General features: G+C 46.9%; 1 protein-coding gene across 1 annotated transcript; it reads right to left on the reverse strand.

The window, feature by feature from the left end:
• Positions 1–1,646: 1,646 nt before the first annotated feature.
• LOC115649434 (paraneoplastic antigen Ma1 homolog) lies at positions 1,647–9,425 on the reverse strand. Its single transcript, XM_030558370.1, has 3 exons — positions 9,342–9,425; positions 6,274–6,401; positions 1,647–2,616 (listed from the first exon to the last, which is right to left on the reverse strand). Exons 1-3 carry the CDS (start codon positions 9,423–9,425, stop codon positions 1,647–1,649), a joined length of 1,182 nt encoding a protein of 393 aa, XP_030414230.1.
• Between the last annotated feature and the right edge of the window lie 9,134 nt (positions 9,426–18,559).

Genomic DNA, 18,559 nt, shown 5'->3' on the forward strand with positions numbered 1-18,559 from the left:
TAAGGGGCAGATGAAGGCTGTCTTCTCCTTATCCTCTTCTCCCAGAGGGATCTGGTAGTATCCACTCCGAAGATCCAACACAGAGAACCACTGACTACCCAGCAAACAGTCCAAGGCATCTTGTACTTGAGGCATGGTGTATTGATCAACTGTAGTGCGCCTGTTTAGGGTGCGGTAGTCAATACACATCTGGATTTTTCCACTCTTCTTACGAACGACCACAATGGGTGAGGCATAGGGGCTTCTTGACTCTGTGATGATACCATTTGCGATCAGCTCTTGAAGATGATGGCGCACGTCTTCCATCTCAGAGAGGGCAATCCTCCTAGACCTCTCCCTGAAGGGTCGGGGATCTTGTAGCCTGATATGGTGTTCCACTCCCTTTGCACATCCCACGTCCCACTCATGTAGTGAGAACACCTTGGATCTCTCGCAAAGCTTCTTCCTCAGGCGATCCTTTCACTCCTCAGACGGCGGTGAGTCCCCGAAGTCAAACTTCGCAGGATCTATCATTGGAACTTCAGCTTCACACTGGGGTCTCACAAAGCTTTCAGGATCAAAAATGTCTGCAATCTTTTGCCCTGGTTTTACAAACACATCACAGCGTGTTTCATTAGCAACCAGTATCGTCACCTCCTCCTGGGCTTCAGCAGGTAGGGTTATGACTCCACTGAGAACCAGCACTCCTTCTGGGAGCCCTCCCTTGGTTGGCTGCTCTACCACAGCTAATGTTCCCTTACTGCCTTTTAGGCAGGTACTCCTGACAATCACCTCCTTTTCTGACATGGCAGGCACCACTAAAGGGACCGGGCCCGCATACCTCAGTGCTCCTACTGGCAAATCAGGCATCACTTTTCTTGTGTCCTCAATTTTTCTGTAAGCCGCGGCACAGTGTGTGTGTATCACCAAGGTGTTCAGATATTGGTCTCCTGCTTGCTGTCTGCAGTAATCGGCCAGTATCCTAAAGAGGCTGGAGTTGGTCCCGATTAGCACAGACACATCAGAGGCTCCTTTGGGGTCAGGGCATATTAAAGCAGCAGTGTCCACCTCCTGTCTTACCCCAGCAATCTCTTCTGGGAATTCCAGGTGTACTATGACATAGCCCTGATAAGGGTATTCATCCATGCTGAGGCCACATAGGCCAAGCCCTGTCAGGGGCCGTATAGGCAGATGCCCAAGCATCTGCTGGTAGAAAGACTGGAATATGATAGTCACCTGGGATCCAGTGTCAAGCACTGCTCTACATTCTGTCCCTTCAACCTTTACAGTGACTTCCGCTCGGGGTCCTATCAATCCTGGGGGGATTCGGGCCGCATGGTTCCTTCCAGGGGAGCCTCCGCATCCTGCAGGCCTAGGCGGTTCCCTTCCCAGGCCCTGGGGCCGTTTCCTGGCTTTCCCCAGGTGGTCCTCAGCTTTTGATATACCAGCATGGGATTCTCTGCATTCTGACACCTTGCAGCAATGTGCCCACTCTGGCCACACTGGTAGCAGAAGAAGGATTGTCCTTTCCCTTGCTGTTGAGGGGGTGCAGATGTTCTAAACATAGTCCTCTGGACCATGGTAGCAGAGGGTTCCTTGCACCTTGAAGTCTTTGCTGAATCGAGGGTACTCTCTAGTTCAGTCACTTTCTGTGTCAAGGCCTGCACTCACTGAGTAAGTTCCTCTTGAGGATTCACCATTAGTGCCTTGGGTGTCTGTGTGGATGTAGTGCCAGTTGCTTGGTGTTGCTGCACCTCCCAAACCTCGCCAGCTGCCTGCCTCTTTTCTTCTTCTCGGACCTCTTTTATCAGGCGAGAGTAACTTGGTGGATTATCTTGCCGTTCCCTTAATCGAAGGTGGAGAAGGATTGGGTTCTGATATTGAATTCCTCTCACAATCTGAGCCAATCTAGTCCGGTCCATTTGCTCAACGGCTACTGCTCCCCTCATGATGGCTCTCTGTAATAATTTCTCCAATCTTTGGACATAGGCAGAAACCTTCTCTCCCTTTTGTTGCCTGGCATTGAGGAATTTGCAATAAACATCCTCTGAACCCTCAGTTCTCCCAAAGGCATGGTCCAGGGCCTCTAGGCAGTCCCTCACCTTGACCCCAGGGTTACCGAGCTTCAGGGTGCGAATCACATCTAGAGCTGGCCCCCTGAGACACTCTACTAGTCGCCTTCTCTTTTCAGCCTCAGGCACCGCCCACTCCTGCAGCATCTCTGTGGTGTGCTCCAGCCAGGGTTCAAATGCTTCCTCCCCAGGTATTGGGGTGGGACCCCCAGAAAACAACCTCAGTTTACGATAGGGGCTTGACTCGGGGTGGGGTGGCATGACCTTCCCTAATGCTTGCCCCAAAGCCTTCACCCACTCATCAGGTGAAGGAGCAGTCTCCTGTTGTGGGGCTCTCGGCTTAAGGCCCAACAGACCCGGCATATCAGCCAAAGTTTTTCCATCTTTCCCCAAAAAGTCTGACATTTTCTTTAAAAACTCTACATCAGCAGTAGGGGCTGGTGAGGGCTGGCTCCCAGTGGTTATTACCTTCCACTCACCATCATCCACTGCTATCGTGCCTGGAACCTGTAGAGGGTCCACAGCCGAGGGCAGCTCACACAATACAGCAAAAGCGCCCTCTTCCCTTACAAAAAATGCGCCCACGCATTTTGCACTTACACAGGTACTCAGTGGATGACCTTAACATAGGTTCTATTGAGCCCTCATCGACTGCCTCCAGCACCCCCGTTACCAGAAGACAGTTTCTGGGGTCAATATTCATCCCCTTGCACCAATCCTCTAACAAGTGTAGAGCCATTATACAAACTCTAATCTTTTCCGAATACAACAGATCAAAAACAACAAGGTAAGTAGGGGTTTTCCCAATTCAATGGATCACTCAAAATGTGCTTGCGAGGGGTACTGACCTAGGATATCCCGGACGAGCCCCCAAAATGTAACCCTTCTGCCCCTCTGAGTTGGCAGCAACAAGGGCCGGGTTCAGTATCCAGGGGTTCTGTTTCAATAACCCAATGCCAAACCAGCTCGAGCCCCCACCCAGTGACCTGGGAAAATCTTACACACACCCCTAGGTGCCTCAAAGAGGCAATGCTTCCCCTCTTGCAAGCACAGAGTCTCGGTGTAGCAGAAAAGATTTAATACATGAGATAAACAACAAACACTAAATTGGGAAAAACACCTCAACTAGAGTTCATAGACCAAACCGTGAGCAAAGACCCACCCCAGGAAATTGGGCTGTGTCCTCTTTCCTGGGCTCTTGAGTCCAGCAACCCCCAAATCACCCACAGTCCCAAAAGTCTCTGTCCTGGGTCAGTGCAGCCCCAAAGTTTGAGAGTCTATCTGCAGAGGTCTCCCCCCCCCAGCCTGGTAAAAAGGGGCACCTTACGTGGTCTGGGGCCAACTGCCCTGCCTCTCCGTGGGTTCTGCTCCCGCCTTCTCCACGAACTGCTCTGCTTTACCAGCCGCTCCACTCTGCTCCTCCAGCCGTCCTCAGAAACTGCTCCGCTCCACCAGCTGCTCTGCTCCACCAGCTGTCCTGTGAGCTGCTCCAGTTGTCCCTGCAAACTGCTCGGCTCTGCGGGCCGCTCCACCCATCTCACAGCTATTCCGCTCTGCCAGCCGCTCCGCTGCCACCAGCTGTCCCGTGATCCGCTCCAGCCATCCCCACAACTGCTCCACTCCACCAGCAGCTCTGTTCCACAGTATAGCTTTGGGCTCCCCACTAGTTAGCACAGTACTTAGTGCTCTCAGCTCAGTGATTTTAGCTTTTTAGTGATTTTCAGCTCTTAGTGATTCCAGCTCATAGTAGGGGAGCCCCAGTGCTAGTGCACCATTAGCCCAAAGTGATTTCAGTTCAGTAACCTGTATTTAAATTCTTAAGGGAATAAAAAATCAACTCTGACATTCCACATTGGAGAGAGGAGGGGCTAGAACTGGTGCTTCTGGCTCCACAAGGAGACTGCACCACCAGGCACAGATACCCTGCCTGCCTGCCTGCCTGCCTGCCTGCCTGCCTGCCTGCCTGCCTGCCTGCCTGCCTGCCTGCCTGCCTGCCTGCCTGCCTGCCTGCCTGCCTGCCTGCCTCTCTCTCTCAAATCTCTGGGTTTTGGAACCCATGTCCCTTGTCTAGCAAGTACTACCCAACTGAGGGTGAGCAATTTGTCACCAAGCAGTCCCACAGCTTGGCAGTCTGGGACAGGGTAGGCGTGCCTTTGCAAATACACTCTCTGAAATTCTTTCCACCAGATGTCGGTGTAGAGCCTATCCTGACTCTGCTTACATTACGTATATGCAATAGAAAAGCCCACGTACTCCAGAGTTCCTTAGCTCCACAGGCAAGCTGTGCAAGTAGAGTGGATTTAAGATTGCTGTAATTACTGTCACGAAATGGTAGGGGAGACAAGGCCCTGCACCCCCAGCTTCCTGAGTCTCACCATGACTCTCAGCCAGCCAGTAAAACAGAAGGTTTATTTAGATGACAGGAACGTAGTTCAAGACAAGTCTTGCAGGTACAGACAACAGGACCCCTGTCAATTAGGTCCATCTTGCAGGGGGACAGGGAGGCCAGAGCCCCGTTAGGAAGAGGGAGTCCCATCTGGACTCCCCTCCATTTTCCCAGCCAGCTCCAAACTGAAACTCTCTCCAGCTGTCTCACCCAGCCTTCCCCCACATCCTCCCCCAGCCTTTGTCCATTTCCCGGGCAAAGGTGTCACCTGGCTTCAACTCCCCTCCTGATTCTCATGTTACATGCTCAGGTATGTGGCCTTAAGGGAAAGTCTCCCCTCCCCAATGCAGACAGTCCCAGCAAAACTCTCCTGCCACCTTCCCAGGTCAATACTCCCCTCTCCCTGCTGCATCACAGGCACCCACACAGTATTCAAAGAAAAAATTAAGAACATTCCCAATTCGTCACAACTACAGACTGTGAACTTCCTTAATTCCTTAACAAGATCTCTTTAATCAAAATGCCTCTCTTCCATACAAGGCAGTATAGTGTGGGGGGTGAAATGTTTGCAAAGGAGGGGACAGAGTTAAGGTTGTTCAGATAACTTTAACTATCCATTTCCATGCAAATAATTGTTTTACTATAATCTTAGCTTTAAATTTCCAGTCTTCCTAATGACTTTTGAGCAAACTCCAGTGTTTTCTTAGCCCACTCCCCACGCCCTTTAAGCAATTAAAGGTGTTAACAGCTTTAACTCTAGCTTAATGGAATTGGTTTTTGCTTGGAAATTTTATACAGACCTTATCTTCCAGCTTTTCTTTTGCAGTGCAAGCACAATTGAGCATCCATATGCAGTTGCACCTCATTTCTGGCCACTCAATTTTGCAGACTCTCTCACGGGCCGCAATGAAGGCACTGGGCCAAATTCAGCTCTTAGCTATGTTGGTGCAACCTCATCTATTCAAAGCACAAATCCCTTTTCAGGCTTGTATACAAATGAACCTACAAAGCTAATAAACCACTTCTGCAAGAGACAAAGCAGGACTGTTTACCCAGGATGAAAGCAGCCTTCAAAATCAATTCCCTTTAGCAAACCTTAATGCATGCATTGTTTTACAGCGACTAAGTCAGTGTTAGCAAGCTTCACAGCCTTTGTTAAACAATCACATTTGAAAGGGCAGAATCTTGTGGGAAAAGAAGTATTTTCTTGATTCCCCACCTTAAGGGACAGATATAGCTGGTGGCTTTTCCAGCCACAAGAAAAACAAACAAACTTTATTTTGTTCCTGGAGTGGATGCCTGGCCTCTTCTTCTTAAGAGTTCCTTGATGAGGTACTTAAGCAAACAGCAGTATGTATCCGAAGGCTCAAACCAAAAAGCAAACAAGCAAACAAAACCCTACCCCAAATTCTTTATTTAAACAAAAATGCATTTTGTTTTCTTTAAACACTGGCAATACTGAATCTGGATTTTACTTTCAGTTACAGCAGTCTCCCATGCTGTTTATTATACCAACTCATGATTTACATCAATGTAACTCAAAGGAAAAACATTTTATTTTACAAAAAATCAAGGCAGTGTTAAAATTATTCTTCCCATCTTGTCTTGCTTTTATGATTGCCTCAGTTCAATTTGTTTATTTCTAGCTAACCCCTTTGTATTATTTACTGCTCCCTTGAACAATGCAATTTGTATTTCTTCCTCAGCACAAGGGTAATCTGAGCTGGTTTTCAAAGTTGTTTGGAAACTAGTTAGCCATAGCTGCTAGCAGTAGTTTAGAAGAGGAGGCGCAGTTTTACTCCTCTGTCAAAATGTCTGTTGTGGTTATTAACTTACTGTGCATCAGTGGTCTGCTTAATTTTTTTCTTCTTGAATTTTTCAGTTATGTCCTGGCTCCACTCTTTTTGTGATTTCCCCCCCTTATTCCATTCCCTCAAGTGTGGAGATTGGGAGTGAACACAACACTGCCAGGGAGAGACTTAAAGCATATTATGTGTCAAAAGTAGGAGTCAGTAAGTTACTATATATGCAGATAAGAATTAATATGAATGTGTTTATTGGGCAAAGATTGTTATGGTTGGGGGTTGGACTAAAGAGGAAGGAATAAAAGTAATATCATGTCAGTAATTATTTGCTATCTGTAACTCACTGGGAGTGGGAAGGAAAGTCTATTTTGATCTATGTGGAGCCCTTTGTTTAGTAACTTAACCATCAGTATTTTTAATGTAGGTTGTATGCCCCTAACAAGACATCCTAGCATCCTATTGGTCCCTTTATTAATATAGCTGCATACAGTCAGAATACTTCAAGCATGTTTCTGAAATAACTATCAAATCTTTCTGCATCAGGTTGCTGAAACAACTCTCCATTTAGTGGATAAATATCCTCTCTGATTCTTTGTTACAAAACTTTTAAAATAATAAACCTTCACTGGCTATGTACAGCACTGTATGTCTCAACTAGCTGGTCCTTCCAGACAGTCAGCCTCTTTCTGTGTAGCATAGAGAGACTATGTATAGATGATCAAATATAAATGATCACAATTTTAGAATGGACAGCAGAAACAGAGGGTGTTCAGGAACAGAAGCTGGAAATTATTAGAAGCATGGAAAAATCTTCTACATGAAGAGGGAGGACAAAGACTGGAACTGTTTGCAGAGAAAAGGAATAAGAGGGGATGTGATATAAGTATACCAGAAAATCAGTTTTATAGAGAAGGCAAATCAAGTGCTACTATTATTTTCTCAGAAAACAATGGCAAAGGGACTTCTGATGTAACTGAAAGACAGCAAAGTTAACGTCGAAAGGAAACTTTTTAAAACACAACACATAATTAGTTGGTGAAACTCATGCCATAATATGCCAGTGAGGCTAAGAGCTTAGCAGGATTTTTTTTTAAGAATGATTAGACACTTACATTACTAATGAGAACATCCACAGCTACATAAGATAGAATTTTTAAGAAGAGATATTATAAATTTTCATGCTTCAGTCATAAGCCAGCCTCTGACTAAGGGGGTTAGGAAGAAAATTCCCACAAGGGCAGGCTGTGCCTTGTCAGGGTTCATATTTCCTCTGGAGCACAAGATACTGGCCACTATAAGAGACATGATACTGGAATAGATGAACCTTGTGTTTGATCTGATATGACAATGCCTATGTTTCTAGGTATTTGACTGTTTGGTGCCACTTTACGAGAACATATTAGAATCAGATACAAGTAGAAACTTGATGAGGGCCTTCATCAACACATCTGGTCTAATTCTGATACCACATTACTTCAGTAGAGTTATTTGGATTCACACAGGTAGCAGTGGAAAATCAGGTCCATAGTAGCTTTAAAATAGCTACACATTTTTTGTTCATGAAAATTTCCAGTTGTGTAAGTGTGCAGGCTGCCAAACAGGTTCAGCAGTTATACCATATAGGAATCCTCACCCAGGTTATGGAGTGTCAGCACAGCCCTTCCCTGGCCATTCATGCAGCCTTGGGGCTGCAGCAGGGCCGGCGCTACGATTTAGACTACCTAGGCAATGGCCTAGGGTGCCAGAATTTGGGGGGGGTGCTATTTTGCCGGGGGGGCAGCACGTGGGTGCGATGGACCTACCGCAGTCATGCCAGCGGACGGTCCGCTGCTGGAAAGGCTCCGGTGGAGCTGCCGCAGTCATTTCGGCGGACGGTGCGCTGGTCTAAAGGCTCCGGGGGACCTACCGCAGTCATGCCTGCGGCAGGTCCACCGGAGCCTTTAGACCAGCGGACCGCCCGCTAGCATCACTGCGGCATCTCCACCGGAGCCTTTCCAGCAGCAGACCGTCCGCCGGCATGACTGCAGTAGGTCCACCAGGGCTGCGGGGGGGCGGTGAAATGGCTGTCCGCCTAGGGCGTCAGAAACCCTGGCACCGCTCCTGGGCTGCAGTAGGTTCTGTTTGGATTGCATCCTTCCATAGCTGAATATTCAGAAACCCCACCCAACCTCCTCTGCAGAGCTGAACTCTGTTCAATACATAAGGAGCACAGACCCTTCAAATGCTGTTCTTCTCTGATAAGCAGAGAAGTTCCAAGGCAGCCAGGGTGGTCTGTGGTCACAGAGGAGGTTTTGGATTTTCCCCAATGATGCAAAAGTTAATCTGTGAAATTCTTCATGGCAGACCACAGGCCTGTTCAATCCAACTGCATTTTAGGGGGGTTATGTTGTTTGTTCATGTCGCTGCATATTGGGATTTCATGAACTGGCATATTGGCTTTGTTTATTATATTATTATTGACTATTTTTGTTAAGATGCTTGGAGATTTCTGGACCTGGGCACCTATGAATTATGATTTCCTTCTATGATGAGATAACTGGCTCTGTAGATATGGGGAAAGCAGTGGACGTGATATATCTTAACTTTAACAAAGCTTTTGATACAGTCTCCGACAATATTCTTGCCAGCAAGTTAAAAAACTATGGATTGGATGAATGGCCTATAAGGTGGATAGAAAATTGGCTAGCTTGTCGGGCTCAAACAGTAGTGATCAATGGCTCGATGTCTAGTTGGCAGACTGTATCAAGCAGAGTACCCTAGGGGTCAGCCCTGGGTCCAGTTTTGTTCAACATCTTTATTAATGATCTGGATCATGGGATGGATTGTACCCTCAGCAAGTTCGCAGATGACACTAAGATGGGGGGAGAGGTAGATATGCTGGAGGGTAGGGATAGGATCCAGAGTGACCTAGGAGGATTGGGCCAAAAGAAATCTGATGAGGTTCAAAAAGTGTCCTGCGCTTAGGACAGAATCATGCACCACTGCAGGCTGGGGATCCACTGGCTAAGCAGCAGTTCTGCAGAAAATGATCTAGGAATTACAGTGGACGAGAAGCTAGATATGAGTCAGCAGTGTGCCTGTAACGGGGTCAGGACTCACCATCGCTGGTGCCTCCTGCTGGTTGCTCCAGAAATTAGCTCTTGTCAGCTGTGGAATGCCCTCTGCCTGTGGTGTCTCGCCCATTATCTGCTCTGCTGGTTTGGTACCCACATTGTTCCCTGCTCAGTGGAATCGGCTTCAGGACATTGCCCTCTGGCAGCACCCACTACTCCATTCTCACCCCCTTCCAGGGCTGGGAGGTGTTTAATTGCAGCCCTTTGGCTTGCACCTGCCTCAGTGGCCAACCACAACCCCAAAGTCTAGCCCCTTATCTCAGAGGCAAGTTGCAGTCTGTCTCAGCTACACTTCTCTGTGTCCAGGTGCAGTGCGGGGGGCGGAGGAGGAGACCCAGGCCCACCTGCTCCTTTGGGTCCCAACCCAAGGACCCTCTAGCAGCAGCCTCTCTCTCTGCCCTACTTCTCTCCCCTCTTGTCCACCTATCTTCCCTGGGCCACTTCCCCTTGGCCCTGTGCACATTCTCAATCCTTTTTAGCAGGGGCCGCAGCCTAGCAAGTAACTGGATCGGAGCTCTCCTCTGCTCCCCTGAGCCTGCCCAGCACTGCTGTGTCCAAGGTGCTACCTCCTTACCTCAGGAGCTAGTCCTTCTCCTTTGCTAGGCAGCCTTTATATAGGGCCCAGCCCAGCCCTGATTGGCTACCTCTTTCTTTGCCCTGATTGGCTCTCCACAGGCCTTTGTTGATTGGCTGCTGGTCTGCACAGCCTCTCTGGCCTGTTCCAGCCCTTTTTCTCGTGGAGTGGGGCAGCCACCCCACTACAGTGTCTTTGTTGCTAAGAAGACTAATGGCATATTGGGCTGCATTAGGAGGAGCATTGCCAGCAGATCGACAGAAGTGATTATTCCCCTCTATTAGGCACTGGTGAGGCCACATCTGGAATATTGTGTTCAGTTTTCGGTCACCCCACTACAGAAAGGATGTGGACAGATTGGAGAGAGTCAAGTGGAGGGCAACAGAAATGATCAGGGGGGTAGGGCACATGACTTACGAGGAGAGGCTGAGGGAACTGGGATTGTTCAGTCTGCAGAAAAGAAGAGTGAGGGAGGATTTGATAGCAGCGTTCAGCTACCTGAAGGTGGGTTCCAAAGAGGATGGAGCCTGGCTGTTCTCAGTGGTGGCAGATGACAGAACAAGGAACAATAGTCTCGAGTTACAGTGCGGGAGGTCTAAGTTGGATATTAGGACAAACTATTTCACTAGGAGGGTGGTGAAGCACTGGAATTGGTTACCTAAGGAGGTGGTGGAATCTCCATCCTTAGAGTTTTTTAAGTCACAGCTTGACAAAGCCCTGGTGGGATGATTTAGTTGGTGTTGGTCCTGTCTTGAGCAGAGAGTTGGACTAGGTGACCTCCTGAAGTCTCTTCCAACCCTAATCTTCTATGATTCTATGATTCATTTTAATTATTCTATAACTCCCCAAAGAAATTATACCATAAAAGCATGGGCTGAAGTACTGATTCAGGCCTGGCTCCCAAACACAGAGAAACTCTAGATGGTAAAACTTTTGAATTTACATTTAACTCATCTTGCCAGCCCCGTCTAGCAGATCTTGATGTATTTTAGGCAGTGAACATGGACTCAAGGCTGCTTGATGCTTTGAATCATTAGACTCTCTCCAAAAGGTCTTCCCAAAATAAATCTGCTCTAGTGAAGCACCAGTATTAATGTGGATGGCACAAATGCTCAGTGATTTCTGATGATTACCCAAATGGTGTTGAATCATGACTGTGCTGCCACCTGTTGCACTGGGAGAACTTTGGTGGAGCACCACCCCAGCTGGCACTCCTGGAAATATTATGCTTTAGGAAGATATACACCTCCAGCAGAGAAGTGGGACTGCAATGCCTTTTGAAAGATTACAGCATGTCCCTGACTCTCATTCAGGATCTTCAGTGCTGAGGATGAGAAGTGGCCACTACTTCATCCTGCCATTTCCCCCCCGCACTTTAGGGAGTCACCATTCCACGCATCTAGTCATAGAATATCAGGGTTGGAAGGGACCTCAGGAGGTATCTAGTCCAACCCCCTGCTCAAAGCAGGAGTAACCCCCGACCGATTTTTTTGTTTTATTAACCCCCAGTTCCCTAAATGGCCCCCTCAGTAATTGAACTCACAACTCTGGGTTTAGCAGGCCAATGCTCAAACCACTGAATTATCCCTCCCCCCCAAGCTTGCACTCCAGGGGGTGCAAGCTCTAGAATTGGGTCTGGCTGCTGCTGAGTCTTTGCACCCTCCTTTCCCCTTTGTATATCCATGCAAGGCGGGGTGCAATCTAATCTAAACAGCATCCAGTGGAGGATAGGGATAATGTCTTCCAGGACATGTAGTCAGTATATGTAACTCTAAATAATCTGCTCTAGAGCTCTAGCACAGGGGTGGGCAAACTTTTTGGCCCGAGGGCTGCATTCGGTTTCATAAATTGTATGGCGGTCCGGTTAGGAGAGGGGATGTGGCCCGGCCTCCACTTCCTATCTGCCCCATCCAACCCCCCTTGTTCCCTGATGACCCCCACAGGACCCCTGCCCCATCCACACATCCCTGCTCCCTGTTCCCTGACCAACCCTGGACTTCCGCTATCCCATCCAACCCCTCCTCTCATTCCTGCCGCCCCCCCCGGAACCCCTGCCCCATACAACTACCCCTTCTCTCTGTCCCCTGACTGCACACAGAACCCCTGCTGTGGACTGCTCCCTGGTGCCCCATCAACTCCCCCTCTTTCCTGACTACCCACCCATGACTCCTGCCCCCATTCAACCCCCTGTCCCCGCCCTGACTGCCCCGACCCCTATCCACACCCCCGCCTCCTGACCACTCCCTGAACTCCTCTGCCCTCTGTCCAACCCCCCTGCTCCATGCCCCCTTACTGTGCCTGGAGCACCGGTAGCTGGCGGCACTACAGCCGCGATGCCCGGCTGGAGCTGGGCTATGCTACTGCTGCTGCCACCACCACAAAGCATAGAGAACCAGGTCAGGCCGGGCTCTGCAGCTGTACTGCCCCAGGAGCTCACAGCCTAGCCGCCCACAGCATTGCGCGCGCCAGTGGCGAAGCAAGCGAGCTGAGGCTGTGGGGGAGGGGGAACAGCAGGGAAGGGGCCGGGGGCTAGATTCCTGGGCCAGGAGCTCAGGGGCAGGGCAGGATGGTCCTGTGGGCTGGATGTGGCCTGCAGGCCGTATTTTGCCCACCTCTGCTCTAGCATGGTCAATAAGAACAATTGTTTTTATATATTAGGGATTTTTCATGGGTATCCTCAAATAAAATGAGCAGGGACAGATACTTGTCAGTTATGTTGGTTGCAGGTATTTTCACCCACTGGTTGCCTTCCATGTTTAAATTCTAATGAACGAGGTGGGAGGATTTTATTTCTCCCTTAGCTGGTCTCTGGATGCCTCTTGCTTAGGGACAGTTTCTGTACAGCCATTCTTTTATCATGGGCCCTGTATTATTTTGGCACAGTGGCATATGAAACAATGAATACAGACAAATAGACTGCTTAAAACAAATGGATGGAAGACGCAGATGTCTGGAGAGGCCAGCTTTCTATACAGTGTGAAACTGCAGATGGTCGAATACACAGATAAGGACATGATTGGTATCGCCCTGCTACTGATCATGGCAATAGGGTGTTTATTGTTTTCACTTGGGGTGGTGAGTGACAGACATGAACAAAACAACACTATGTATGGTAATGTGGATGAGCATATGAGAGGTGAGGTGTGGAAATATGATAGGTGGTATTGGACGTATTATGACACTCATATAATAATATACTAGGCAAAAAATAGGAACTCAGATGGGCCAGGGTGGACTGTATGACCCCCTTTTTATATACTTTGAAAACAACAAATGCAAAGCTGTTCCCATCTCCATTCTGAAAGACTAGACCTAATAGAAACTGAGGAGACTTGCATGGTTCCCTGACTGGCATTTCACAGAAAATCTCCACCAAAGGAAGGCTAACCTCCTAAAAAAATCTAAAGGTTGCTAAAGATGTATGCAGAGGAACACTGGACACTTGTCATCAATGTCTTTCATAGTTAGAGCTCTGCAAGGATGATTGAAAAATATCATTCTTGTATAGGCTATTGAAAGAACCCTGGATACCAGAAGCTAAATGTCAAATGAATTCAAGTCAGTGGTGTTGCAAAGTTGTAAATGAGAGCGCAACTTGGCTCAGATTGTTGCATCAGCATTATGGACCAAATTCTGCTCTGAATTATATGGTGTCAGTGCAGGTCATTGCTGCTCCTGAAATGCTCACTATAGTTGCTGAAACAGTATAAAGTATACATGGGGGGTATGTGTCTTTGTTTTTCATCTGAGATTCGCAAATATTGTTTTCTAAAAAGTTACAGAATTCTCCTTGAGAATTCAGTCTATTCACTATGCATTCATTTCAAATTTGCAGATTTATATTGACTTGATAGATAATTTCATTAAACATTTCAAACTTACGTATCCTATGTAGTTTTGTGGTCCCAATAAGTGCCCTGTTCAGAAATAATTAATGTATAATTAGTCTAGGTGATTCCAAAGCGGCACAAGCTTTTCAAGTTGGAAATACTTGAAGTTCCAAATAATACAATTCTTGCAGCACATGCGTTAGCAAAAGTGATTAAATGGCATTGTATCAGATGGTGCTTAACAGTGCCCTCAGGGCCATTGCTGAGAGAAGTGAAAAAAACAGGGAAAGAGTGAACAAAGGAAGCTCTCTTCCTGCTGCTTAACCCAAGAAGTCTTCTGGTATCAACATGAAAGGGAAGCATTAGAGATAATAGGCCACTATGGTAAGTAGCAGAATTGTTACACCACACTATAGATTGGTCAATCTGGGAGTTGGGGGGAAGGTTCCATGGTAGAACCATGACAGGATATAGTTCTTAAGGTCAGAGTTGAGGGCATGGCAGAGAAAATCTCTTCACTTTTTTCAAAGTTGTATTGTAAAGGAAAAGTACAAGAGGGTGGCAGGAGTGAATCCTGTTAAGCAAAGGTGCTAAAGAAATCTAACCCCTCTACATGGTAGGCTTTTTAATGCATCCATTTTTATGCATGTGGTAGAAGCTGTGTATGTAGCAAAATCATGTGTCGAGCTGGGGTAGAGTTATGCAGTCTGAAAGGGTAGCATTGGTTAGGAATACAGCTCAGTGGAAAACCTTTCACTCACTGTAAACTCCTTCAGGTAGGGACCATGGCCTAAATTGTCCAAAGTAACTAGTGCCCTATCTAAGACTCCTTTCAATGACCTTATTTTTTTCAAAAGTACTGAGGTATCTCTCTGACTGGAAACCCTGGAATGTTAGTAGAATTCTGATAAAACACACCAAATGACAGAGAACAGTTGCATTACTGTGTCCAGGGACAAAACTATATTGGTGGCGGTCTTGCAGATGTGGAACTGGCTTCTATCAGAGATTAGGCTGGGACTGAGTCTTGACAGCTTCATGGTACATAGCTGGAAGAAATGCAATGTGCTGATATGTTCATAATGAATGCTCTGGGCCCCACCCCACTTGAAATTTGAACCTTCTATTAAGGGATTATGCAATAGGAGAAGAGGCAGTAGTCCTATATCTCTACTAATGGATAAATTGTACAGGAAGAGATTTGTGTGAGTTCCCAGGTTCTATGGCAATGAGTTAAAGTACTGTGAAAAATTAGGTCCTATGTTTCTCAAATTAGGTACAAAATTAGTGAACATTAATCTCTCTCTGCTTCAGTTCCTCATCTGTGAAATGGGGATATTGCCCCATCATCACAGTAGTACTATGAAAATAAATTGACTCACATTTAGGAAGCACTCATACTATATTGATGAGAGCTGCTGAAAAGCCCATGAGCAAATTAACAGCAGGGTTTGAATAGTGTGTAATAAATAAAGCCCCGGGGCCACACATTGAACAATGAAGATAAAAAAAAATATTGAGGAACTGCTCAATAATTGAGTAACATCCATTCTATATACTGAATGAGACAAGGGTCTTGTGGAGGAAAATAGTATTTGATCATTTAATTAAAGACTCTTGTATGTGATTTGCTAGCTTTTTAATAAAGCAAAGTGGAAAAAAATCCCATTATGTGGGGTCATATTGACACCCACATTAGACACCACCAGGATTAGAACCTTTAGTTCCCCCAGACAGATCTTGCTACTTGATCTAATAGAGTAACTGATAGAGGATGATAACCTATTACTTTTATGTGAACTCAACACTAGAAGGAGTTGGGACACACCCATTTGCTAGTGGGCTTCACAGATATTTGCGGACACCAGAGGCATGGTGAGACTCAGGGATCCTGTGTTCTGTTCCAGACCCTTGGGGGGGAATGATCTCTAATGGGCACTGACTCTTCTGCCCCACTCCCTCCAATCTGTCCCAGTCCCGTCTCTTCGTCACCCCAGCTCCATGTCCCAGTCCCATTCTTCTTCTTTAGCCATTCCTACTACTCTGGCTTCTCATTCCAGTCATTGACTCCCCTTTCAAGCTTCTCATTGGAGTCCCAGTCTCCTTATCCAGCAAGTCCAAGTTCCCCCACCCAACTCCTTGCCCAATCTGTCTTTTTCCTCTACGCCATTCCCATTTTCCCATACCCACTGACTCCCAGTTTGCCTCCTTTGGCTTTTCATCCAGTCTCAGCCTTTTCCCAGCTCCTTGTTGGTGTCTCCTTGTCATCCACCCAGTCCCAGTCTCCCCTTCTGGTCCTCAGTTCCTCATCCTATCTCAGTGATTCCTGCCCCACCAACTAGCATCCAGACCCTTTGTTACCTATTAGCATTGTGTTCTTGGGGAACCAGGGCACTGTACCCAGCCTGTCTGACTCACAAAAGACCTTCCCTCCTCCCCCCCAACTCTGTTTGAACCAAAACCGATCAGAAGAAAAACTTACAAAAAACAATGAAAAGGCAGTGGGAGAAACATCTAAACCCCTCCAGACAAGGGTGACAGGATTAAGGAAACTCCCCTAGCCTCATTTGCATCAAAGATGGGACAAGGAGGCATCCCCATTAGCATTCAGAATGGAGAACAGAGATTCCAAGGCAAGAACTGCATGGAACTCTGGGACCAGAAAAGCAGGAAAGCACTGCATGATGAGGGATCTCTGCTCCAGATGTTAATGATCCCATGCCTGCACACACCCAGCTCTGTAGTTATCAGACCAATTCTAGTAATAAATCCTTTACTGGTATCCAAAATAGTGAGGCTCCCTAATTGCATTGTGAGCTCCCTTCAAGGAACACTGCCCATAGCTAGGAACGATCATTTCCTGGTAACCAGTTGGTGGAGGAATACAGGAAGCACATGGCCCTAATCACATGCTACTTGTTAAGTAGTTGCTTCAGAGTGGGGAAACTGAGGCAAAGACCTTTGCAAACTGTCTCTTCTTTTTTCAGACTAAGCTCCTTTAGCAATATCCCTCTCTCGTAGAATATTTGGTAACGTCCTGTACCTTTTTGGTTAAGAATCATGCTTAGAATAACTATAGGACCATACAATAAGGAGTTAAAGAGTTGTGCCTTAAAAGTAAAGATTTTAGAACAGTGCTGTGATTGCATGAAAGGGCTTTTGGTAGGGATCATTACTGAGATAAGGGAAGTAGAGATGGCTGAAAAAAAACTTGGCTGCTCCCTTAAGACAGGAGAAAACCAACAGGTTAGAGGGATGGGTAATGAAGAAGGGGAAATGCCCCTGGGAAAGAGAGTTCTTTAAGGGTGAGAATCTTCTGACTGAAGAGAGTCTGAGCTTTTAACAATATTGCAAACCTTTAAGACATGGGGTAGTGCAAAGGATGTGACTGCTGCATGGGCATTATTTTATGCATGTCTGGACATAGTTGAAATGGTAAAGAGGAGGCAGGAACTGGAGCTGGAGAAAAAGCAGTTACAACAGTGTTTGAACAAATGTGAGACAGACTGGTATGAATTTATAGCAAAAAAGCTTAAAATGGTGACTGTACTTAGAAATATGCAAGAGGAGAGAGACAAGGCAAGCAGGAATGCAGAACAGGATAGGAAAGAGTTAACACACACAAAAATTTTGTTAGAAGAAGCAAAAGCAGCCATTCGCTTCCTTGTAGATGCAAATAAGGCAGCCAAGGCAGCAGTAGGCCATCAGAAGTGTGAGGCAGAGATTAATAAATTGTGTGCCCAATTTAGCGTCCATAAGGGTGTGGTAGAGGCTGTAAGGTTGAGAAAGGATTGCAATTGGAGCCCTCTTGATGCTGACTCCAAAAACCCATTCAACCCTGATTGGCCACACATACATAATGGTGCCCCTGTTTCCACGATGGAGGTTAAACACATAGTTGCAGGAGCTGATCTTCCCACAATGGAGCTGGTCACGGACATAGTAAGATGGTCTCCTACTCAGGCCAAGGCTATTGCCAAGAGACTAGGGCCACTGAACCATGACACTGCTGTGGCATGGCTGGCTCACATTTGGCAAATGTACCCATCTGCTGATGGCATGGACTTAGCCAATTGGCTCAGTTATGCACCTCTTCTCATGATGCAGATGCTCTGGACATAGGCATACGTTCTTGGGAGCGGACTGCCACTGGACCCCGGGAATGGATAATAAGTGCTCTCAAAATATTACTCCCTGCTTCTTCCTTCAAAAAACTATATATAAGGGAAGAGAAGAAACTTAATTTGAAAAAGGATGCTGGAAACTCACTCTCATTCATTACCCCAGACAGAAGATAATAGGATTATCACTTCCCATTATCAGGGATACAAATTAGTACAGAGCACTTATGCAGGACTAAATTCTCAGGCAAAGATGACCATGAGGGCTGTGGATATAGAACACCTAACCTGGAATGAACTAGTGGCAAAAATCAAACAGGCAGGGGGATTTGCTGTGCCGGTACAGGCTATTGTATCTGTGAATAAAGGCCCTCACTCTGCCACTTGGCCTCCCAGTTATAATCCCACTACCTCCCACAACCCTGGGCAGCGCCGACCCAAGGAGACCTGTAGGAACATGATTTGGATGGAGCTGGTGAAGTTAGAGGAGGATATGGGAAAATATGATCATCAGCATCTTGATTAATGTTTTTTCTCAGGTCATGTGGAACAGAGTTAATGCAGGGAAATCCCCCTCGGCCCACTGCTCCAGTATGAAGTGCGTCCCCCATGCCCACACCCTGTCAAAACCAGATTCCTGTCTCCTCTTCCGAGTGGAGGCTCTGGAGGGAGCTGGCCG

Source organism: Gopherus evgoodei, chromosome 3, assembly GCF_007399415.2.
Source record: "Gopherus evgoodei ecotype Sinaloan lineage chromosome 3, rGopEvg1_v1.p, whole genome shotgun sequence".
Classification (NCBI taxonomy): Eukaryota; Metazoa; Chordata; order Testudines; family Testudinidae; genus Gopherus; species Gopherus evgoodei.